A 24,717-nucleotide genomic window follows, 5' to 3' on the forward strand; every position below is an offset into this window, starting at 1 on the left:
CTACCTTATCTCTGCACATTTTCTGCCTTTGTGTAATATACAAATTCCTGATCTGCCCAGTCCTCCACAATTTATTATTTGTGAAGGCATTTCTATTGCATTAGTCCTACCACTCTCTTCTGTAAAAAATTGAGTGGTCAGATCAAGTATTTTTAAGATACAGACTTCTTTGCTAGCTCAGATATTCTTAGCTAGATAAGGAGAAAACACTATCAAAAAAAGAGAAAAAGGTACTTCAAGTTGTGTGCCTTTAACTGGAAACTTAGCAAGTATTTTCACAATTAAGCATGATGGTCCAAAGTTTAACCTTGTACATGACACAAAGTGTGATAAAAACCAAAGAAAAACCACAACAGTACTGCCACATATATTGTTCTTTAAGTCTGTTGAGTAACAAAAAAAGTACACTAAGTCTTCTGAAAAAAAAGTTTAATATAAATACAAAGACAACAAAACAAAAGATGAAGTTCTCTAAGCTTCTAGACTAATTTCTGGAGAGCATTGCTTCTTATTCCAGTTTGCATTTTTGTAAAAACATAAACCAAGAAGATTCCTCTATCTGCTGAAGAAATGAAGTAATTTCATACCAAAAGTTTCATTCTCTAAAGAGTTACACAAACACACACTAGCATGCAGGCTAGTTTTTTTCCCTCCACCCTAAAATACCCATCTAAAAATATAATTTAAAACAGCACTGTAACACATGACTTGAAAAAATTACTCCAAGTCAGTAAAAGCATATTGCACATTACTTGTATTGCTGTCCTGAGAACCTTCAGATAAAAGGCAAACCAAAAGTACTGCCTTGAAACAATTTACAATAGTGGTTGCATATATCAAAACTAAAAGTTTCACATTTGCAGAATTCTGTTTCTTGTAAATACATTAACATTAAAAAAGCCTATAGGGGTTTTCAACAATCATTCCTGATGTTAGTTGACCAAGAAACCTTTGGATATGTGACACTAGGTGTGTGTCACTGCAAAGAAGCGACAGCATCTTCAATTTACCAGCTTCATTTTCCAAAAGAATGCTAAAACTGCAAACAAACTCTAATGTCCCAGTAAAGTTAACCAGTTCCTAACCAGTTCCCTGTCTTTGCCTGCATTAACACCAGCTCCTCTATCCTGAGACTGAACTACTGCCACAAGTCATTGAGTCCAGGAGATGAAATAACTGCAGGCTTATTGAACCTTTCAAGAGTTTTTCCAAGTAAATTTCTTCAAGTAACATGAAATCCCTGATAAAGCTCCCAAACAATTTCACTAACAATAACCTCCAGTTTAAAAAGCAGCAGCATGAGAAAGATCTAAAAGATGACTTAAGGCTGTGGGTTTCTAAAATACTTGAAGGCAGAGTGATGTTCCGTTCAGCAGCATCATGTTTAGATTCCAAGACAATGAAGTCAAAAGTGATTTGATAGTCTTCTGGCACATCTTTCTCTATTTTTCCCCTTTTATTCTGATGTCTTGCTCCAGAACTATCATTTCTGCTCAAAGAAAATGGAAAGTTTCCACAGAGATTCCAGCATAAACAAAGTTCACATTTAACTGATTCCAATTTCAGTCTGTTTCATTGGAAGCTTCCAGTAGTATAAGCCACCACTGTTGACACGTCACTGGGAGAGCACTTTGTGTTTTCCAACAGCATCTTCTAGGTAAATTGTGACTTGGCCAGAAATTTGACAGTTCTCCACTGTGAAAACACTCCTCACTACAACTTCAAGACAAGAAGGAAGTACATCTCTCCACACGGTTTCTATGCAGATGTCTCTCAAAGTGATATTGAGTGAGGTATATTAATGAATTTCTGTTTCTCTCCCATTAAGAGCCAAAGGTACAACCCTTGGCAGAAAGGCACCGAGGTTCCAGTGACCAGTGGATCCAGATCAACGTCCTCTGAATGAGCGAGTCATAAGGATTCTGTTCCTTCATGGTTATCATTCAGATACGGATCTTGTATCAACACAGGGTCTCTTCAGCTTCTACTCATCTTCCCTTTTGCTCCCATCAATATTTATCCATCAAAACACCCAGCTGCGTATGACTGATGACCACTGAAGTAACTGCTGCCATAAGCCATGGAAAAGCAATGTCTAGGCTCTGTTTCTAATGTCACCTGCATGGCAACAGGCTCTTGGAGGGGCAGAGTCTGGGCAGATAGCCGAAGGCCAGCTGGAAGAGCTGCACAGGAGTGCAGTGAGCTGCCAGCACTGCCAGCAAGCAGGCTGCTGGGCCTGCGGGCCTGCAAGGAGGCACGGTAAGCAAAGCACAAGTCTTGCACTGGTGACTGGAACTGGGAAAGCGTAGCTGCATGCTGGGCTAAAGGCTGGTAACTGGATTGCTGGAAGAGGACTTCAGTAATAGCTTGACGTCTCAGATTCCCCACTGCTTCTTGTTCTTGATGTTGAATTGTTACTTGCTTTATGTTACTGGCTTCTTTGATGTCATTCTCATAATATCTGAAACAAATTGTAAGTAAGGTTTACCAAAGAAAGAAGTTCACAGAGCTTACGTTTATCCCCAGGTTTCCACCAGTCAGGCTACATCATCAGCTTTTTGGCCCTAGCTGTATATGGCAATCCTCACTTGCTTTCACAGTTAATTTCTAATTGCCCTGCTGCAATCTTCAGACACTAACAATAGGCTTATGGATCATTCTGCATCACAACAGTGTTTTTACCAATGTACTGGTTACCTTGGAACCTTAAGTCCACAACACAAAGGCATTGAAACAGTCTGTGCAAGCATTTGCAGAGTTTTAAAGTACATAACTATAAAATGAACAAGGCAAATTCCTGTTAGATATCAGGAAGAAGTATTTTCATACTTTTGATTATCATGAAAATAATAAAACACTGGAACAAGTTGCCCAGAGAAGTTAAGAAGTCTCTGTCCTTGGAGACTGTAAAAATTTGACTAGACAACATCCAAGCAGTCTGATTTAACTTCAGTTGGTCCTGCTTTAAGTAGGAATTCAGAAGGTCCACTATCACTCCCAACCTAAATCATTCCATTAAACTTTTTAGTTTTCTGTTAAGAATGTATATTTTCACATCCCACAGCAGTATTCATGCATCATAGTCACGTCCTTTACTGGAAAAAACCCAAAGAACAGTTCTGAAGTGCCTCCCTAGCGTATTCTCAGTGTTACATACTTGCTACAGAGAGACTCCAGGATATTGCAGGTACAAAGAGAAAACAAAAGGAAAAAAAAGCTTTCTGCCACCATGTGTAAAAGTTTCAATCCTATCTCACAGACAACCAGTACAAGGAAACAATGAACACAAAATTATGCACTCCATTCTGCATTGTTAAAATACAGTATTTAGTAAAGTGATTTGATTTTTTCCCTTGTATTCCTTTCCCCAAACTGAAGACGGAAATTACCAATGTAATAGTGTACTATCATGGTTCTAAACAATCACAAAGAGGATTAACATATTCCCAAGAGCACAAACAGGCTGGTTTCCTTCTGATCTTACATGAGCATCATTTCAATGCATTGGGCAAGATGTTCCCAGGAATAACACGTCAGCAATTCAAGCTGTGTTGTCCAGGCAGGAGAAACCTGCATACAGATCCGCGAGGCGCACACACACGCTGCAGCGACCAGAGACGGGCGAAAATGGAGGAAAGTGTGATCTACGAAAGGATAAAAACCAAACCCAGAAGTCATACTCTTGCTAATCACTGTGGTGAGCTTATTTGTATAACATGGCAAAATAGGACAAAATTAAATCCACAACTTTCTTCCACACATATGTCAGTGTTTGAACTCAAGATCAGAAAAAAAGTCATCTCTCAAAACTGGAGGAAGCTTTCTGAGTACTACTTGTTCATAACTACTGTCAAGGCTTCACTCTAGTTTCTTTTGTTTCAGAAAAAGTTACGAAGAAGTTTGTAAACTGGTCTCAACTGAACCAAAGTTAGGTATTGACAAGTACATGCATATTTATATTAGTGCTGAACCCTACTCATGGAGGATGTTTATGAGGGTTACGCACAAGGACAGGACACCATCCCCTTTGCCATCTGAAATAACAGCAAAGAGAGACCATTCTACAGAGATAATTTGGCACAATTCATATTGCAATGAGTTCTAAGGCCCTTATCTCTTTCAGATTTTTTGTCTTTTGCCAAATGGAAGAGCATTCTAGTATAAAATTAAGCCTTTTACCTTGCACAGAGAAATCAAGGAAATAATAGGCGTATTTATCCAGAAAATCTTTGATTTTGGTCAACGAGGTGATTGGCCAGCCATTGTGAAGGTCACTCTCACCAACGGACATGTAGAGGTAATAGTCAATGTAATGTGCTGGTGTTGGTAGACACAGGTTCCAGTTGAAGTTTTCCAAAAGCAGCATTTCCATTTTAAGCAACTCTTTCTTGTTCAATACCACATTCAGATTGCACATGTATGCCAGGTTATTAAAGTGCTCCAACTTTGGAATTTTATCTTCTTTTTCTTCAAATTTACCTGCCAGAAGAGATGTTTACAGGTAAGTTTTATTATTATGACTGAGCATCCAAAAGCCACAAAGAACACTCTTAAAGCCAGAAAGTTTAGTGGAAGAAGTGCTTTTTAAAGGACAGGAAAGGAGGAAAGAAGCTAACTGTATGGCCAGCATATTCCTATATCCTTTTTATGGTTTTGTTTGTTTGTTTTTAATTGTTTGTACAGTACTGATACCAGAACAGAGATGATGAACTCATTAGGATTATAGATAGTTATTCTGTCAGTAACTGGAAGCGGTTTGCTAAAGGGCATTCAGTTAAGTATGAAGAGAGAAAGCAGTATGGGAGGGAAAAAATATGGCAAAGGAAGATCTAATATTGAGAGAAAAAAGCTCCTTTGGGTATGGAAGCTAAAAACACATACTACAAAAAGCAAGACATTAAAAACCCTTGGGCAACACCACCTTTGCCCTTGCTGCTTCAGAATTTCTCTTTGTTCCTTCCTGTCTTGGCGGGCCTCATTAGCTAAGGTCACTGAAAGGCTAGAAGTACTACACTGCAACCAAATGATTAACATAAATAATTCCTATGGGGTTAGGAGACAGCATACATTTGCAGAGTCAAGATAGCTGAGCAAAGCTGCACCTTTTTCTACATGGTATTTACTAGTCTACTGAAAGAGCAGTCATCTCTAAAATGACACAGTTTTCACCAGTAGCTTCAAAGTGCTGGCATTCTGGACAGAAAAACAGGATGTCACTCACCTTTTTTTCATAAAACATCCAATATCTGATCTGATTACCAGGATTAGATATCTCAGTAATAAAGCCAACAATCTTTGCTTCAAACCTATCAGCTCTGTTCAAGAGACAACAATAATCACCAGTACAGCTTAAAAACCATCCCTGCTGCAAAATCAAACCCATAGCTACTTAGATATTCCCTAGTTATTTTTCCTTTCTTGAGGGCTTATGCTCCACAACTGATTTTTGCTTCAATTGTCCTTCCATTGCCTCTGTAAGAGTTCTCTACCAACACAGACCAGTTGACAAGATATTAGCATGTCCTATGGCTTTAGATTATCCTCATCAAATCTAAACACACTTAAAACAAGTACTGCACTAGAAAATTATTTTTAAAGGAAGCAAGCACTTGCTGTCCATTTAGGATAGCAATTCCAACCAAAGTGTCTCCAGTGTAATATAAACCTGACAGTTTTCTGTACTATTAGCAGCTTGTGTCTTTTTAACACATCTAAAAATGGATTTTCCATCTTGGAGCCTGTTCAGGTATTATGGATATGAAATGCATTAGAAGTGGAATATAGCAGCCACTCCACCATAAAAGAGCATAACAATAACAATGAAAAACAAAATTCATTTATCATATGAAGCAGAATTCACTTCTAGTTCTAGAACAGGAAAGGATTGTAGACATGCTGTCAGTGAAAAAGCCCTTCACATTCAGGAGCCTTCAATCACGTTCATCAATCTCCTTGTCACCTGAATTTAGAACCATTTAAGAAAAAAATGAATGCGAGGAGAGTTAACCCTTTGTTTCCACCCCCCCCACCTCCCTCCAAGCTGATGCCACAGCCTGATAGAAAAAATAAAGGAGTATTCTAACAAGTAGGAGAAACCCCTGAATGTCCAGGAAGCTACAGACAAGATCTGTCATTCTGGCTTCTCTAAGTTCTAGTTCCTTCTTTCTTCCCACTAAATCTTGGAAACTTCAGAAGGTCAGACTATAGTCTGGAGAGCAGACTACCAGCAGTTACCAACATAGGACAAAGCTATTTGACTTGATCAAGGTAATTTTTCTTTTGAAGTTAAAAATAATTGACAAAAGCCAAATTTAGCTCTTTAGAGAACTAGCTGTTTATTATTTTCCCCCTCTGATTTTCAGCACACTAGTTCTTTGTCAGAGAACACCAACCACTGCAGCAGATTATAAATGTAGCTAGATACATTGAAGAAAGGCTCTAAAACTGAGTTTGGAATGAGGAAGACATACCAGCTCTGAAGTTTTGCTTCAAATAACTGTAAAATTTGAATATAAGCCACCTTCCAAAGCAACTGGATCACATTCGCTTTCCCAATTCCCCTGTGACCTAAACGCTTTGCTTCCAAGTTTACCAAACACCTCCCACTTGGTTTTTAAACTGAACTGTGGACAAGACAGCAAAAGTTAGTTGATTCCATCACACCAAAGAGATCAGAGGCAAGCTGGGAAAGAAAAGATGTTTTTAAAGTGCAGTATGTCTTTTTCTAGTTCCCTAATTTAACGATATTAGAATACACTATTCTTATTTTTGTTCCCTGAGTTACACCAGAAACTGAGACTCTATGCACAGCATATTTATGCTGACTGAACCAGGACCTCCAACAATTGCTACAAGAATATTAAAGGCTCAGACAACACAGTTGCAAGACTAGTATTGACCAAACAAATAACACTGACTGGTTTAATCAACATCAAGCTTTGGGAAGAAAAACAAAGCTGTTTCAGCTCCATTATCACCTGGAGTCTGTAGTTTGAAGTTTGTGAGAACTGCGTACGAGTCATTTGCATGCTTTTGAAATGTCACAGTAGACACCTCAAATTAAAAGTTTGCTGTTGTTTTTGAGCTCCAGTACTGATAAAACCTTTTAGTTGTCACTGTTGCCCTCAAAAAATAGGTTTTGTTTTGAGGTAACAGAACCATAAGTTTCTAAAGCAATGCTTAATTCAAAAAGTATGTGGCTGCTGCAAATTTTTATACAGGGAAGCCTACTGAGGTCAGTAGCATGAATAAAATAGGATGAGCATGTAATGTAGGTTTACATTTGTGACCAAATTTCTTTGTAAAAGCTAAATAGATGGCAGCAGTGTGGGACACTTTTTAAGAGTGTGTAGTATTACTGTAATCAATGACACAAAGATTTTCCAAGTTACTTCAGATCATGTTCTGTCCCACTCCGAGTTCTACAATCAAATGCTCTCAAGAAAAAAGAAGTGCTTTCATGTTATGCCTTCCCACTTTTGTTTTGATGAATGACAGTAAATCCTGTTGTCAAGGGACACAGACTTAAGTTTATAAGTACATTTCATTAGTACATTTTTCACATTATCAAAACAGCCCATCGATGCACTCTAGCATTTCACTAGGAGAAACTAAAGGTTTCAGAGGAGCATCACTGTTATTAACTGCACCTCAAAGAACTGATTCATCCACTGCAGGAAGCAAGAGTCACTATGCACACTGAGCTGCAGAGTGTCCAGTCACTATGCACACGGAGCTGCACAGCATGCAGTTCAGATTGGTTCCTGGCAGTTGGGTAGATAATCCTCATGGGGTTTTACACTGGTAGCAAAACAAAAGCAAAACATACATGCAATTTGTTTTATGACATTTTCAGTGACCTTAAGTAGACCAAAGAACAAAAAGGATTGCCAATTTAAAATCTAAGTACTTTTTGTACCATAATTGATTAAGATCAAGCCAAAAGAAGGATAAACCACTCAAGCCCATCTAGTCCAGCATAAAGACCTGTGGCCGCTTACACAACTGAAGGCTACTTTTCTTTATTCCTTCGTTGTTCCAGAAGTTGGTACAAAAAACTTCTGAGACTCTCCCATGCCACTCCCAGATACAGTTTCTAACTGTCCCCTAAGCAAGGCAAGAAAGAGACAGCACCGATGCAAAGCACTTAGCTCAAGGCACTCAAGTTTTTAATGCCTTAATTACTAAAGAAAATATTCTGTACATGTTACAGCTACAGGGAAAATTTTAAAAAGTAAAGACTACAGATGAAATTTTGCACCAATCTGTATCCTGGATTGACAGCTACTGTTAGCCTTTATTGAAAATAAGTAGCTCAGCTGTCTTTGTCAGAACAGCTACCTACTCCTGGAAGGGGGACAATAAAAGAATAATGGATCTCAAAAGCACAGTCCAACAGAAAAGCTCCTTGATGTCTAACAACAGTTCCACCTAGTCAATGGGGAATTAGGTGCTAAAGAATTACCCATACCCTATAGTCAGCCCATTCAGCACAAATATCTTTTCCTGCTCCAATATCTTTTATTGTCCTGAGTTAAATCAGCTGCTGAAAATCCTTTGGCAGATTAAGGAGCTGGGTAATCTAAAGTCAGGAAAACCAGAAGTACCCAAGTACTTTGTGAAGCAAGGCAGCACTGGATGTGCTGAACAGCAAGCTAGATTTGCTTAAAACAATACTCACACTTAAAAACTGTCTCCATAGCAGCAGAACTCTCTAGAGGAAGGCCTTAAGAACTACAATAGCTGAAACATTCAATGCCACTGCAAGGCTCAGAGAGATGTTGCTTTTATCAGGTACTGAAAGAGGGTAAGCTCTTCAGGGAAGAAAGGAACAGCTTTTAAGACTCAGATAGGATTTTACAGCAACAAGCTGTGCTAACTATACTGATACACCATGACACTACAGCCCCTGCATACTGCAGTTAGAAAACTCACAGAAGAAGCAGTTGCAGCAGTTTAAGGCTTACTGCCCAGGTGCTTGCACTCTCCCCAGAGCTTCCTGCTCCTGTGGCTGGATCCTCTGAAGGGACTGTGTCATTGCATCTCGTCTCCTTTGAGGCAGCTGGTTTGCACAGCTTTCAGCAGGCAATTTGATTCAAGTAGCACTAAAGCAGATGAAATACCTTTTCACAATCCTTTTTTCTAACAGAACACTTAGGGCTAGGGCACCTTAAAATATCACAACCCTTTTCTGTAATAAATTGCCTGATGAAGATGCAGTTTAGAACATTACAACCTGCTGCTGCTCAACAGTGCTCCTCCACGAGAAGTGGCCTTCGCAGCTGCCAGGTGAGGTGAACTGAAAGTTCCTCAGCTCCCATCAGGCAAAGCATTAAACTAGATCATTCCATTTGCTGAAAGCATCAGCCAGCTGATTTTGTCTGGAGAAAAAACAACAGAGCCTACTGAAAGCCCTGAGGTGCTTTGGGAGAAAAGTAGTAACGTTTTCAGTCAGGTACCTGTTTGCAGAGAGATTATCCACCATAGCTCAGTGCAGACAGTTCCAGTACACGTGCACAGAAGCCAAGATCGCTCTGTCTGCTCTGGGTCTATCTCACTTGCCTGAAGACCACCAGTCCCAGCTGCCCAGCATTACTTCTCAGCAAAAGCCAGCATCTCCCTGACCCAACAGCAGCCCACAACCAGAGCAATCACTAGTCTGCTTCAAGCAAGAAACAGATTGATTGTCTTGAGAAATTAACGCCATTGGACTTCACTAATGATCTTGCAGCAGCAAGAACCTATGGCCAATTTTTCCTGCAACTTTTCTTTCCCTTCATCAGTAGCTTTCAGTTCACTTCTAGATTACTGTGAACAATTCTTCCCATTATTTTCCAGAAGCAATTCAGAGGAAATAATAGCCATTGGTGACATTAGTAAACTTCAGAGCTTTTATAGCTGTTCTGAGGACCTAAACTATGCAACCGAAGTCTCCAGAGGCCTTGTCCAATTATCACACTGTGCATACATTGCAAAGAAACATAAATCTTCCAGCTAGTGAAGAACTGGATGATTCAAGGGACACCTCCACATTCCTCTCAACTGCAGCAAGTCCAGGCTGAACACTACTTAGCTGCTCATGTAATTTGTTTGAGACAGTATTCTCTTTTCACTCTCTTATCTCTTTCATAATTATTACCAAAGTGGGAAGCACTATCATCATTCCAGTTTCCTGGACTGGAGAAACTGGTGAGACGGTAAAAAGTATTGCTAGAATACAGCAAGAGCTGTATTCTCCAGCTAACTAAAGGACATCTAGTGAGATGCTATTTTTTCTATCATGACAGCACTGCTGTTGTATACTATTCAAAAACAGGGGATGGCAATATTTGTAGGTGAAGGGAAAAAAGAAGTTGTTGAGATCATTTAGATCTGAGATAGAAGAAACAAACTTCAACGATTTGTCTGAGCTTAAATGTTGTCCTCAACTTGCATTTATCTTAGAAGTTTGTTGCTGCCATATAAAAAATTGTGATTAAAAGCTTCTCTATTATGACTCTCCCACCCCTTCAAGACCCCACACTTAGTGTCTAGTGGGAATAAGTAATCTTGCCTCTAACTACACCTCCTGTTGCTTGTGGTCTGCACACACTTCCCTGAATCTCTTGCTCTTTTCTAAGGATGCAACCAACAAGAAAACCCAGAGTTCTTCAAAATGTGTTTATAACAATTGTTTAAATAATTGTCTGTATTAAACATTCATCTTGAAATTTTGTCAACATCACAATTACTTTTTTTTTAACTAGGGGTTTTCTCTCTACAGTAAAGGTGTACAATTTTTCAGAAGTACAAGTGCCTTGCAACACAGTCTGAAGAGCACTTTTGCTGCAATCCTCTGCTGAAAAACTAAGCAACTTCCTGCAGTAAGGCTTTGAGGAAGGTTCCCATTACTGCATTTACAGTAACAGGCAAGGGCCTTTTTTGCTACAATGAGAAATTTCAAGGTGATTTCACATCAATACTTCTGACTTACTCTGAATCTTTTACTACAAGACAGTTTAAAAATAAAACAACATAGTACAAGTTTTCTTCCTTGTCATATCATTTTGAAAGCAACAAACTAAACACAGGAGTTCACACTTACCGTAATATGGCTTTTCCTAACTTGATTTGCACAATTTTGAAATACAGATACCAAAAAAAGAATATCCTTATTGCATATTAAGATGACTCAGACAGTAAACAGAGCTTACTATGCTCTCAAAAGTCTTTTGGCTGAGCCCTAGCATTTTAAACCTTATCTACACAAGTTAATTAGGCATTTAATTTTGTGCAAAGTTGCCTTGTTTCAACTTCTAATGTTTAATTTCTACATGTTGGTAGGAAAACTGCCTTTATGGTAGTAGACCTTTTCCTGTAAGGGATGATTTAATTCCAGATGAGGATGTATACACGCTACTGCATTGCTCTAATCACAACTTTAGAACAATTCTCACACTTGTTAGCTCACTAGTCTTAGGCTTGCTCTTTTATACAAATTGCCCTTTTTTTTAAACAGGCAGAAGTTGCAGAACATTTCCTGATACTGTTATCACAGGGCAGTTTGTAAACTTGGTTTTGCTTCACAGTTGCATAGAGTTGGCCTGAAGTTGCATTTTACTTCAATCATTTACATAAGGAAAATCTGGAAAGCTTTCTTGGTTTTTTTTTTTTACTCGCTAGAAGCTACAAATTCATCACTTCAGCTCTCCCAATCTCATGATTAGGATCTTACCAACAAGTCCAAGATCTTACCAACATACCAATTCTGACAATACAAAGTTTGAGGGTACCATTTTCATCCTATCTGCATAGCAGATAAGCTGTATGGCTACAAATTCTTTAAATGCAAATGGAAAGTTACTCTGAAGATAGCATTCATCCATGCACTTGGGAAAATAACTTTAAACCCCCAAACAAAACAAACAAAAAACTGGTAATACTGCAAGGCTTCTTGTAGTTATGAGGTTATCCCCCTCCCCCTAAAAAAGAAGAGATGGTCTGAAAGCTGGAGGAGTGAAACTCTGGGCAGGCATCAGTCTCTAAGCTACCTGAACCTGGTTATTTCCTTCAGCCCGATGTGTCTGAAATTAAGGGTACAATTTAGAAATCAGCCCTGATTTGTCTGACCCTCAAAAAAAAAGTATCTTCTTTGGTAAATCAAGAAGACACTTCCTCAGCTAGGATGGTTTTCTCACAACCTACTGGTCTGAAGGAGCTCAAAGGTTCAGGTCAGTAGAGCTACAATATCTTAGGCTGCTCTAAGACTGCACCTACAGCAAACATTTACATTCTTCTTTGTTCCCATTTTAGTATTTGCCTTTTTCGCAACATGAAATAGTACTGCTCCACATAATTCACCACCTTCTCTGGAGTCAGACAGACAGCAATACTGAAATATACTAAGTGTATGGGTCTTTTTACTATTTTACCATTATCTCTGCAGATTAAGCTCTTCAGAACATAACCAGCAAGGAAAAGCAGTAGCAATCCAATATCCCGAGGGGTAAACATATAGTATCACCTTCTTTCCTCATTAGCTTCTGGCTCTCCACAGTGTTTTTTTACCTTGACCAGTATGACTACTTGCACTTTTCAGTCATTAGTGCTAGAGTTTGCTTGACTTTTGTTGTCCACAATACTGGACATTGCTCTACGTGGCTCCCCTACGGCAGGACAATTTCTCTGTAACCTAGAAAGAGAGTTTATAAGTCTGCAGGGGTACACTGCAATTACTTGAAGCATCAGTCTTGCTTTCCTCTACTTGCATAATATTGTCTGCAGGAAAGATTTCAAGACAACAATAAAGATAAATGTTCACACTCATTTGCTAAATGGATGCCAATACTGAAACATTAGTATTGCACAGCAATGCCTATCTGTTTGATAGGAGCCCAGAACAAGCAATACACGTTCTAGCATCATCGACACATCCACCAAGTGCCTCGAGAAGCAAATTTTCCTTTGGCACCTATATAAGAAACCTCTGATTTGCAAGGAACTGGTTATGCCTAGTGATTACAGAGGCACAGATAGTCCAAGGACAGAACTGCACGAGAGGCTGCATGTTACACAGATGTCCTACTCCACTACAGACCCATCCTTGGAACTGACCTTTCCCTGTCTTGTCACTTCCTTCCCATCCCTGATCTTTGTTGTTCCCTTCCACTGACCCAGCTTCAGCTGCCAAAACTTTCTCTGCACATCAACACCAGCACATAGATGTGTAGTGCAAGCTCATAATGCCTTGACTTGGACATCATTAGGCCTTACCCTAAGTAGGCAGAAGCTGTTAACACAGAGAAAGCAGCACAGGATATGTAAGGAAAATAACCATCTGCTCAGAAAACAAACCAAAACAAGCCTGAATAGACAGCAGCCAACTTACTTGCTAGGAGAAGGCAGGCAAACGAAACGATGTGCAATTGCTTGACAGTGATATCATAGCGATCCATGAAGAGATCCAATAAATAGATGGCGAGATGCCGGGCCGTAGGGCACAGACTGCAGCGGCTGCTCAGGGCAGTCAAGAGGTCAATGAAGTACCGGCGCATCCCAATCTGGGGTGAACGAGCCTTGTACAGAGGCAATGTAAGCTCCTATGAGGAAAAAGGGAGAAAAGAGGTAGTGAAACAAGTAGCATTTCAGTCTCTGATGTAGGCACAAATGTGGCTTGGACCAGCCAGCTTGAATAAAGATGGTAGGGACAAGTTAATGCAGCTGGGAAGGTACTTCCAGTTATCAGGAACGGGTGCTGCAAGTTAATCAATTGGGCCCTGGGTGATCACACGGGCAAGAACAGCATATGAGGAAGTAGCTGGCAAAGGAAGGGTGGCTTTGAGTCAACTTTGTTGGTTGTACTGCGTTGCCCGTGTACATCTCTGCATGTGCATTACCTAGATTCTCTACATCTTTGAATGAATATAGCTTGCACCGCTACAACAGTCTGGAACCTCAAACACCATCCACCACTTGCTGTGACAGCTGTAGCACTATGACCCACAGAGAACATGGGGCTGGATTACTGCATGTTCTGCCAGTCAGTTCACTTTAATGTCATCCACACACTTTCCTCCCAAGTATTAAACACACACTCAAACACTGATAGGTTACAGTTTAACTCAGGATCAACTTGCTGTTGCTTTCTACAAAACAAACTTCTTGGTGATGAAAACTGTTCCTGGACCCCCTTTTAAATTTGTTTCACACAAATTCAACTGTTAAGTAAGATTTTAACAGAATTTCATAAGTAGGGCAAGATAAATTTCTCTGATCTTGCCCCTTCCTCAGTTGCTCAAGTTACTACATCCTGGGCCAAAAAACCAACCCCAAAAATAACGTCTAACATTTAAAAAACTTTTAAATCACATGATGCCTGGCTGCAGCAAGAAACAAAAGTAGCTATTTACAAGGAAAAAAAAAAAGGAGAATGATTAGACTATAGCAAATTTTCTGTGGTAAGCTTTCAATATTATAAAAACTAATTATTGCACTGACTGATGCATCTCACATGTAAAATAGGAATTTTCATTTTAAAGGCAGGATTATGTACATTTTTTGCCTACCTATGCTAAATCTTCACCTGCAAGGGTTTTTACACACAAATTTGTAGCCACTATGCAAAGAACAGATTAAGGGAAGAAGTAAAGATCCTTGGGAATATCTGCAACAAGCTGATGCCGCTTAAAAATTGACAGTTTCTCCCTTTATTGTCACATCCTAATGCAGTTGCTATGGCCAGACTTGAAATAAAATGGGCTGAATACATGTCAAAAGGCATGGATTATAAAAATATCACCTCAGAAAGGTTTCTCAGTAACTTGTCAAGGTAATGTGTCATTTTTGTATTATCTATATGTGAAAATACATTAGTAGTACAGTGCTGAAAGATTGACATGTTTTATAGTGGAATACAAAGCAGTACATAGCACTTAATTCTACTAAATAAATCAGGACTTTGTTTCAAAAGAAGTGTTCAGAGGAAATATCTGCAGTGCTACCCCATTTATAGAAGGAAGAGGCACTACCTTGCACAGCCAGTGCAACAGCTGTCCACACTCCTTCCATCCCCTGGAAGGAGACATTCCACAAGGAGGTTCAGCTTAGCTAGGAAAAAATAGTTACACAATCAGGCGCAGAGGGGCACACATAACTGGAAAGCAGAAGGAGAAGCAGTGTACAAAGACAGCAAGCAGAGTGCTGTTATGGATGATTGCTTCCTAGGCCCTTTTAAAGAAAGTTAGTGGAAAAACACATTCTGGACTGAACAGGCACATGCTGTGGACAGGAAAATAGCCCTCTGAAACCTGGGACAGCCTTCAATGAGGGAGTATAAAGAAAATCGCCCACCAGTAACAATTTATAAAGTAGGGAGACAACAAAACATGCTCCTCCCCCATTGTTTTATTCCCAGTAAACCCCCATAAATTTGATTTTTCATTTGCCTTATTTACAGAGATCTCAATCCATCAGCACAACTGAGCTACACAAGTTCAGAGCAGGAATTCACAGCATACCCATAACGTGAATGTTCTGGCAGAAATGGTTTCAAGCACAGTGCTTACAGCAGTTAAGATAACTGCATTATTTTTAATATGGTCATACAAAGCCTAAGCTATGGTTAGGATCAGGTGGCAATTCTATCTCTAAAATACTTTGTTGTTCTTAGTGATTAGTAGGAGCTTCAAGTTTTATTTTTTGAATTGTCCTTCCTGTTTCCCCAGCTAAGTCTCTCAGCCAAATGATGTTATATACCTAGGTCAGCATAGCCATTTAATGTGATATTTGCTTTTCAGACCATAACAACAAATCCAGGAGATAAACAGTAATTCCAGTTGTACATCTAGTAAAAAAAAAATGACATGTCTAAATGTTACAGTTCCTTGGGTGAGCATTAGAGGCTCTGAATGAAAGCAGAGATTTGCATCCAAACCTCAGAATACTCAGAGGTCAGAACTACCCCTACTCAGACCACTGCTAGAAAATTCAAAGAGCAGTCAAAGCACTGCTGGCATTTAAGCCAATAGGATTATTCTGCTACTGGTTTAACACATGTTTTCTTGCCTGGTTGAAAACAGGTTACCATTAAAGGCCATGAGTGAAAGCCATTCTCTCTTTTTTCCCACCAGAACACCCAGTGTGGGATTCTGTGTAACAAGACTTGACAGCATGGACAAGGTTCAATTTCAGGATCAATGCTGAGAGGAACAGAGCCACGCACTGTGGTTTCTTAGAAGACCAAGTTCCTAGGTATTAATCGATGCAGGGTAATTATCTGTGTGTAGGCAAGAGACTTGCCCTGCACCAAGCTGCTCAAAGCAGCTAATAAGTGGTTCAGTAGGACTGCTTTTACCCTGACACATCTGTCTCAAATGAGATTTTATTTTAAAAAAAAGCAAGTGGTACTACTTGAACAATGCAAGAGCATCACCTCCCCCCACACAGGGTTCTTTAGCAATTCCTCAAGAGGAAGAAAAAAAAAAAGAAAGATTCATTCCAATTTTTAAAAATGCCCTTGCTGCTTTGGTGATACTGAGCCTGGATCAGCAAATCCAACTCTATGGGGAGAAAAAAATGAACTCTTGGGGGGAAAGAATAAAAGAAATTGTTTCCATTGCTCAATTTGCTTCATTTTTTTCCTCTCCAGTAAAACGAGGGAGAAGAAACTGGAAGTCCTGCTGTCTGCTGGAACTGCCCTTTCATATGCTGCTTCTGCTGATCTTTGACCTGTTCATCTGCATCTACTTCAACAACTTTGCTTTGGGCTACTGAACAATTACCACATTCAAATGCTAAAAGCAGCAGCATTTAAGAGGCTCACAGGTGTCTTGGAAATTACTTGACAAAATTTGCTCAACATATTGATCAGTGTCTCTCCACAAAAAGAGAGAAAAGCCTCCAAAAAGTCAGAGCACAGCATTTCAAAGGATCACCACTTTATCTCATAACCTGAAAAGTAAGGCTTGGACTGAGAGTCAATGTTAAGGGCAAAGACAATTTTTAAGCTGCCATCTCCTACCAGCTTCAAGGTCTGACCTTCCAAAAGAAAAGAATGGTTGTAAACATTTTTCAAGTGGTGTTAAAAACAACAAATCTCCCTCAGCAATCACATCTGAAAGACAGCCAGGCTCCAGACATTAGCCATTCATTCACAGCTCATCACCAGTAACCTGTCCACTTCAGCTGGCACCATTAACTCTCTGAGCTCAGAGACAAGATTTGTCTGGTTTGGATGGTTTTGTAACTGGGCTGAGCAATGCATTTCAGAACTCATCCCTAAAGGAGACACGAAGCAAGGAGACTTAAACTAAAGTTTTTGAACGACCACATGAAACTGTCCATTTGAACTCAATCAGACAAACAGCTACTGAAGTGGAGAGGAAGAAAACTTAACAAGGTCACTTTCCCCAGCTCCCTTAAAGCAGCAGCTGGTGTCTACCCAGCGTTTATCTTCATCAGATGGTTTGGTGTTCAACATGGGAAGAAATTCCACACATTTTTTTCTCCCGTCTAATTTCTTTTCAGTACAACTGTTCTCCCCCTGATAAAAAGCCAGTAATGAACTGACAAGCAGCCAAATCCCAGTAGAAAAGCTATGGTAACAAGTCACACTAATTATGATCAGTTCTTAGAACAAAAGTTGAATTTATCAAGGTATTTCAGAACCACTCACAGGATCTTTGACAAGGAAAATGAAAGGCTTTAACAAATGTGCCTCAGGTTCTGAAATTCAGGGAGATGTTAACTGAATCTGGTTTTCTACCATGTCAGAGCACTTGGACTTCAGTCATGATCTGTTCTGTGCTAGACGTCAAACACAGAGCATCTCCTGACTCCCTGCAACAGCTTCACTGTTTCTAACAGCCCTCCTTCTCAGCACCAGCCATCTTTGCTGCATATAGACATCTCCAGAGAGCTGCATTTTCTGGAGAGACGAGTAAATTACCTTTTCATTTCTGGAGCAAAATGAAGCACCTGAACTAGAGCTGTTCTAAACTAGAGTTGTTCTAAGAGTAAAGCCTATTCATCTAGAAACAGCTGCTCCCCTACACAGACACCAATGTTGTTTACTACTATGAATCTCATACTTTTCTCATTATCAGTCTTTTTTAATCATTATCTACTTCTGTTTCTGCATAAACAGAATCCAGTGCATGGCCCCTGCTACTACAGCTCACAGGTATCCACGACTGATCCTAACCCAAAACCTGAAAAAAGGTTCCACTGGGTATATTTGTTCACCAGCTTAAGTGTAACTTCAGTTTCAAGAAGTTCTCTCTAGATTCTTTAATCTAGGGGAAAAGTGTATAAAGCCAAGACACACAACTGTACTGTCAATATAAGGAACTCAAAAAAAAAAAGCAAAAGGCTACTAATTAAGTCAGAAAACTAATGGTAAATTTGGCAGTCATTTAGCAGTCTGTATGTTGCATGTTTGAGAAATACAACATGTACATGACCTCCACTCGGTTCTTTAAAATTCCTATCGTCAGAATGACAGATACTGCAAAGTTGTTGGCATTGGATCAGGAAAAAATAAATGCCTGTAGATGAAAAATAAAGAGAAAGCTCATCTAGCAGGCTATTAACAGTTGTTCTTTGAAAGAGAAACTCCTTCCTGTTCTAACTAAACAGAACACCAGCTGTGGAAGAAAGGTGCCAAAATGATCTCTTGGATAGAATTATTGCACTGCACAGGAGAAACCACTAAAAGCTAACTCCTCTAACAGGCATTATTTATGCAGGCAAGATGCTGCTACACACACAAAAAATAGACTATACTATTTTTTTATAGGAGCTTGCAAATTGAGAGGACTCAGCATGCTGCTTTGCAGCAGACTAAGTAATTTAAATCTGCTACTAATGTCATGCTATTCTCTCCACCCCCCCACAGAGACAATCCTTCTGCTTCTGCCCAGAATACAGCACTATGGCTTCCAGTACCAAAATTACTCATGTGAAGCTTAATGGTAACTGTTTCTATGCTTATGCAGCTGACTGCAGTTTAATTAATGGGTCAGAAAGGTTGAGAGTGTGTTTGTGAACAGTCTGATAGTAGAGGACAGCTGATGCATTTAGCTTTTACTCATCTTCAAGTTTGCCATGCAAACTCAAAGGGAAGGGGGCAAAGATAACTGACGGTATGGCCAGCAGGATGTGTTTCCTCACAGAGCAGAAAAGGATGGTGAGAGTCACTCAAACAGCTGCACTCACTTCACCCGTGAAAGCAAAAGCCATGCTGTCTCCTAACACAGAGAGCCAATGATTATACTTGTTAGCAGATACAGCAGTGAGGGACAATCTACATGATCTATTACACTTCTTTTCAGCCCTTCCATAGCCATATTTTTAAGATTCCTGAAAGTTTGCCATTGCTTAAGCAACCTTCAGCCATTTTAGACAAGTCTTAATCAGCTTTTAGAACCGCCAGCCTCGCCCATGGTCTGGATTCAGTACACAAGAGACAATTATCAGAACCACGTTTCAAAAAGGATATCAAACAGTCCCTCTCAATTTCCAGTGAAAATTTAAAATCCATATATTTTCTAATGAGGAAGGGTACATGGGCAATATATCCTTTCTTTTCCCCCTCATTCAATAGAGACGATCAGGCAGACAGAGGAACAGCTTAAATGTGCTTGTTACACTGCCTAGATCAGTGTTGCAGCACCACACCAAGACAGTATTTCAACTGTATGTGAAAGATTTTTGTGCTTGAACCCACTCTACCTACCCTTCAGCATCCTCACAACAGTCCCAGGCATTCCAGATTTGCAAGAAAGCTGACCTAGTGATTGAAAATCCTCTATTTCATGTGTTCCACTGTGGTATTTTATCAAGCATTTCATTAAGACCTTATCACACACTCCAAAACATACAGAAGTTCAGCAGCTAATCCGAGAAGGATCAAAAAGGAATGTGAAAATTGAAATTCTAGCTTTAAGGAAAAAGAGAGATCATGAATGACCACGTACTTTATTAGGACACCTGTTCCTTTCAGCTTCCAAAACATGCTGCCATCTATAACATAACCAAATTACAGCTAGCAACCAGCAATGCTATTGTTGCTGACTTTCAAAAGCTCGGGGGTTTTGTGTGTGTCTTCTGTTAAGTGAACAGATGATGCTTTTGTTGCTGGACTGCCAAAAAACCTGATATTAATACACCTCAGTGTCTGTTACACCTGCTTGCTTTGACAACTGAATCAAATTGGAAAGGTGCATCAGAATGAAAGGTCAATCTTCTATCCATTAAAAGAAATAGAAAAGAGTACTAAACCTTTTGCATGTTTACAGGTATCAGGGACCTCTAAAGTCCTCATACAGATTTTGTTTTAAAAACAAACCCACAGAAGTAGCACCTATGCAGTGCTTCAAAGCCTTCCCACTGTTCAAAGTGTGTCTACTCTGTACCAACCTGCATTTTGGCATAGCCAGATCTGAACATATCATATTTAACATTTAAACTAATAAAGCCTTGAAGAGATTGCTAGTTTTTAAAATAACATGGACTAAAGTGGATTTAGAGGCTAAAAGTTAAAACAGTACCTGTTGCATCAAGGCTTTCACATTATCAACAGGTCAAGTAAACCAGATGCTTTGGCATAACTACAGGAAACACAGGAACATATGCTGGGTGCTGGGAGAAAGATTTTGTTTTTACTCAAGCTTTTCCTGATGTTAATGACAAAACCCTGCAGGATGATTTTAAATTGCAAGAAATGCATTTATGGTGATAGTACTCAAAAGACCAGCAAAGAAAAGGGTCCCTCACAAAAAACCCTGTAGGAATTCCATTCCTGCTTTAGGGAGAGACCACAGGCCAAACCAACACCACGGGTGAAGCAGAGGGAAATGCTGCACGTCAAAATAGAATGAAACACACTGTGGTGGTGAACAGCATTTCCTCATTGTGATCTTTAAACAGAGAGGAGGTGGGAGACAGATGGGGAGGAGTTTTCACCTACAGGAAATCTCTCATTTTTACTACTTCAAAGAGAAGGACTGTTTGCTTTCAGCAAAAAGAGTATAGTTTCTCCTCACCTGACTGAAAGTAACTGTGGACATTAATTTGGACTGCCCCTAAAAAGATCAAGTTACAAATATTAACCTTTTAATTTCACAAGCAACAAGCCCTCTCAAATTTGGCCCTGCTCAAAGAAGCTATGCAGGAGAGAAATAAAAACAGAAACACAGACAGATCTAGGAATCCTCATTAATTGCAGGAAATGAACATATCCTGTAAGGAAATAGCCCAACACAACCACAAAAACATGGGAGAAATAGCAAACTGACACCACATATTTCTGGGACACTCAAACTGCCCTCTAAAGCAAAGTATTTCCTCAACTTTAAAAAAACAGAAAAACCCCAACACTGACTTATTACTCCTCTTCCCACACTTGTGGAGTATTCAGGGCTACTGAAGCAGACAGAAGAGTTTTGCACAGGTGTTGCAGTAATCCCACATCCATTCAGAGATCTCTGATCTTTGCCACAGAACTCACCTGCCTGGCACAATCGTAGGGCAATCATAGAAGTAGTGAAGTACCAGAAAATATCTGTGCATATATACAGCACCTCTTTTGGCTTGGTGTGTGTCACACTCTTCTAGTACAAACAAACACAGTATGCTCCAAGTTTTATTTTCCTTCCTAGCTCAGTGTTGCAACAGGTTTCTCATTCTAGTTTAATGCAAGGGAATACTTTAATCTTTCATTTAAAGTCCAAGGATGAGTGTAGCACATTTGGAATGTGTTTTGCTCCACTACATTGGCATGCTCAATAACTAACCCAATACAGTCCTGCTATGCTGAACACTACATCCCAATAATCACAGATATCTTACTAGTCAGACAATCTGGTGGCTATTAATCTCCTCTGCATTGAGCTAGAGCCTTCTGGAAGTCACAAAGTCTCACAGCATCTTTCAGCCCCTGAATAAAAAGCCAGGTATACCACACACATTCAGTGCTCTCATGCAGAACACATCCATCAGATACAGCATACCTTTATCACAAAGGACACCAGCTCTCAGTGAGGTTAAGAACAACTCACAGATCCAATTGTGGGGCTGGAAAGGATGACACGACGTTTTTTCCCAGTTAACACAAACCCAGGGTTGTTGTTTGTAGGCATATATCTCCTGTATTTGTGTATCTAATAGTTTGGGAAAAAAAACCAAAAAGTGTTTCTAATGATCCTTCAGTTATTTGCCTTAAAACAATTATGTTATTTAAAAGGGACATTTTATTCCTCACAGTAAGCCCTGACTTTTAAGTGTGTTCTTTAAAGTGGGATGGCCTGCAACATGCATTTCAACTTCTTTGACAAGATTACATGCTCACCTAAGACTAGAAACACATGCTCTTCCAGACTAGGACTCCTCACCAAGTATCCTAAACCACAGAGGTCATTTCAGCTTGACAGTATCATTGCCTGAATCATATGTATTCCTGTGTCAATAAGCTAATACACCAATAATGCACCAAAACACTAATACTCCTGCAGAGATGCCACCACGGAAGCTTATTTTGTTCTAAGAAATGACCTGTAGAATATCTAAAACTGGTCCATGCTGACTTCCAAAACTGACTTCAGTACCTCAGAACTACTTGTCTTCTCAGACATTGCTGACGGATCCTTTTGAGGAGTTCTACAACATTCTACAGTAAATTCTGACACTTTAAACAGCAAAAAAAATGAGCAAACTTGGGCAGTATAAGAGTTGTTTCTGATGAATAGTACTTAAAAAAAATTCACAGAAAGTGAACCAAAGAAGTCTGGGGGGCTGTGACTATTTTTGCTTGATATACTTGCACTCACGATTCTCATGCAGCACTTCCTTCAGAAAGAAAAGTCACTCTTATAAGGTGGCAGACTGTAGGATTAAAATTGTCCTAGCAGAAATAGCTGTAAGATCTTCCTCGGAGCAGAAAAAGCAGAGAAGCCCAGAAATCTCTCTCCCCCTTTGCAGGTTTCTTTGAATTCAAATAATTTTTGTTATTTCAGCTGGCCTAGGTTAGTATCTAAACACAAAGCAGTTTTAGCCATCTGGAGTCAGATACATCCAGAAAATAAGATGAAAAGTTAAATAGCCAACTGAATGGTAGTGGATACACACACACACAGAAGGGGGGGGGGGGGGGAAAAGTCCAAATCCAAACTTCCCCCCAGCTTCTTTCACCCTGTCAATTGGATTCCCTGTCATTCCTCTTTCCAAGGTAGGGTCCTGAAGGCCTGTCTCAATTGGAGGACATGAGAACAAACCAACACCTTCACAGAGACCTGATAACAATTAACTCACCCGACCCAAGTGCTAAATGCCTGTAAACAAAGGGAACAGAACGTCCAAAACATTCACTACTTTGCTTGCCATAACTTTAGTGATTTAACAACTGTGGCAAGTGCAGGTAATATTTGCTGAGGACACTTTTTTTCACGTTACTCATGAATTCAGAGTCTGCAGTACTGGGAAAAGCTGGGAACTGCATTTAGAGTTTCTCCAGAGTTGGGACTCTAAGGAAGCGTGAAAAGCAAAGGAGCAGCCTCAGTTTTGTGTGCCCCTGTACAGGTACACCAGTTCAAACAGCAACTGGACTATTTCACTCATTGCAGGGCATTTTACTGGTTTTCTAATCCAGGTGTAACCAACACACTACCTGCCAGGGAACAGGATCTTACCTTTCACTCAAACTTTTAACATTGTCTGTTGGGAAAAGAAGCAGCGCTGTATCTCCACCTCCTACGGTACGCTCACTTTTTTGCGTGTCGGTGTCACCATCCTCTTAGCATTTAACGCAATGAGGTAACGCCGCGACTAAGTTCAAGCGGTTGCAGGCAGGTATTTTTAGGTAGCAGCTTTCACAGGTTTGTTTTTTTTTAACAAGTCTCGATCAGAAAGCAGAGCACAGGGAAGAGAGCACTGTGCAAACGTGCTCCTCCGAGACCTGCCGAAAGGGTCAAGCCTCAGTGCGGGCACTAACAGTTTCGGCAGAGAAGAAAGCGCGCAGGGGAGAGCGAAGAGGAGGGAAAGGAACAAAGTGCGACCCAACCTTCGTCCGCAAGGTCTGATGGATGTCTGCTGCCAGCTGCCCTTTCCACCACTGCTCCTCCATCCTTTTTCTTCCCATCCAGACGAAGGTCTGGAAGAAGGACGGGGCCGCTCTGCTGGGAGGGAGAACAAACCGGACAAGTCGCCCGCAGCCCCACGGCTGTTTCCACCGTCCCTCCCCGCGGCACCGGCGGCCCCCAGCCCCCGCGTCCCACCAACACCGCACGCAACCCCGTAACGTATCGCTTATTCCCTACCTTTAAGACGCCGCGCACCCCCTCCTCGGCTCGGCGCAGCCCTGCCCTGCGCTGCCCGCGGTCCCGGCCGCAGCGGTCCCTCAGCGGGCGCCCGCCGCCCGTGTGCGGCCGGGGGCAGCGGCGGGAGCCATGGCTGAGCGCGCCGGGAGGGCGGAAGCGCTGCCCGCGGCGCAGGCTGAGGCGGGAAGCGGCGGTGCGGGGGGATGCGGCCCCCTGCGCCGGGCCGGCTCTCGCTTAATTGCGGCTACTTACAGCCGGCTGCCCCAGGCACGGGGCTGCGCCTCCCCAGCGGCCGGCAGCACCTGTGCGCGGCGCGGGGCAGGACCGCAGAGCCGCGGGCCGGGGCCGTGAGGGCAGAACGGCAGCCCCCGGGCGCGGGTGTGTGCCGGCTTCAGCGGTCCTCCCAGCTGGACTGGAAGCAAAACTGCTG

At 40.8% G+C, this 24,717-nt stretch overlaps 2 protein-coding genes across 3 annotated transcripts in view; one reads left to right on the plus strand and one right to left on the minus strand.

The window, feature by feature from the left end:
• The window catches only part of FABP6 (fatty acid binding protein 6), a 37,420-nt gene extending 34,791 nt beyond the window's left edge, over window positions 1–2,629 (plus strand). The window contains exon 6 of the transcript XR_009819312.1: window positions 1,829–2,629. The gene's annotated coding sequence lies outside the window, so the exon portion shown is untranslated. The remainder of the gene's footprint in view (window positions 1–1,828) is intronic.
• Window positions 507–24,418, minus strand: CCNJL (cyclin J like). Of its 2 annotated transcripts, none has more exons than XM_062002947.1 (6): window positions 24,288–24,418; window positions 24,032–24,143; window positions 13,367–13,577; window positions 4,180–4,479; window positions 3,485–3,644; window positions 507–2,461 (listed from the first exon to the last, which is right to left on the minus strand). In XM_062002947.1, exons 2-6 carry the CDS (start codon window positions 24,107–24,109, stop codon window positions 2,017–2,019), a joined length of 1,194 nt encoding a protein of 397 aa, XP_061858931.1. In that variant the 5' UTR covers window positions 24,110–24,143; window positions 24,288–24,418; the 3' UTR covers window positions 507–2,016. The 2 variants fall into 2 exon arrangements, with proteins under 2 accessions (XP_061858931.1, XP_061858932.1); XM_062002948.1 differs by having other exon boundaries at window positions 24,032–24,146.
• Window positions 24,419–24,717: the final 299 nt, after the last annotated feature.

This window comes from Colius striatus, chromosome 9 (assembly GCF_028858725.1).
Source record: "Colius striatus isolate bColStr4 chromosome 9, bColStr4.1.hap1, whole genome shotgun sequence".
NCBI lineage: Eukaryota > Metazoa > Chordata > Aves > Coliiformes > Coliidae > Colius > Colius striatus.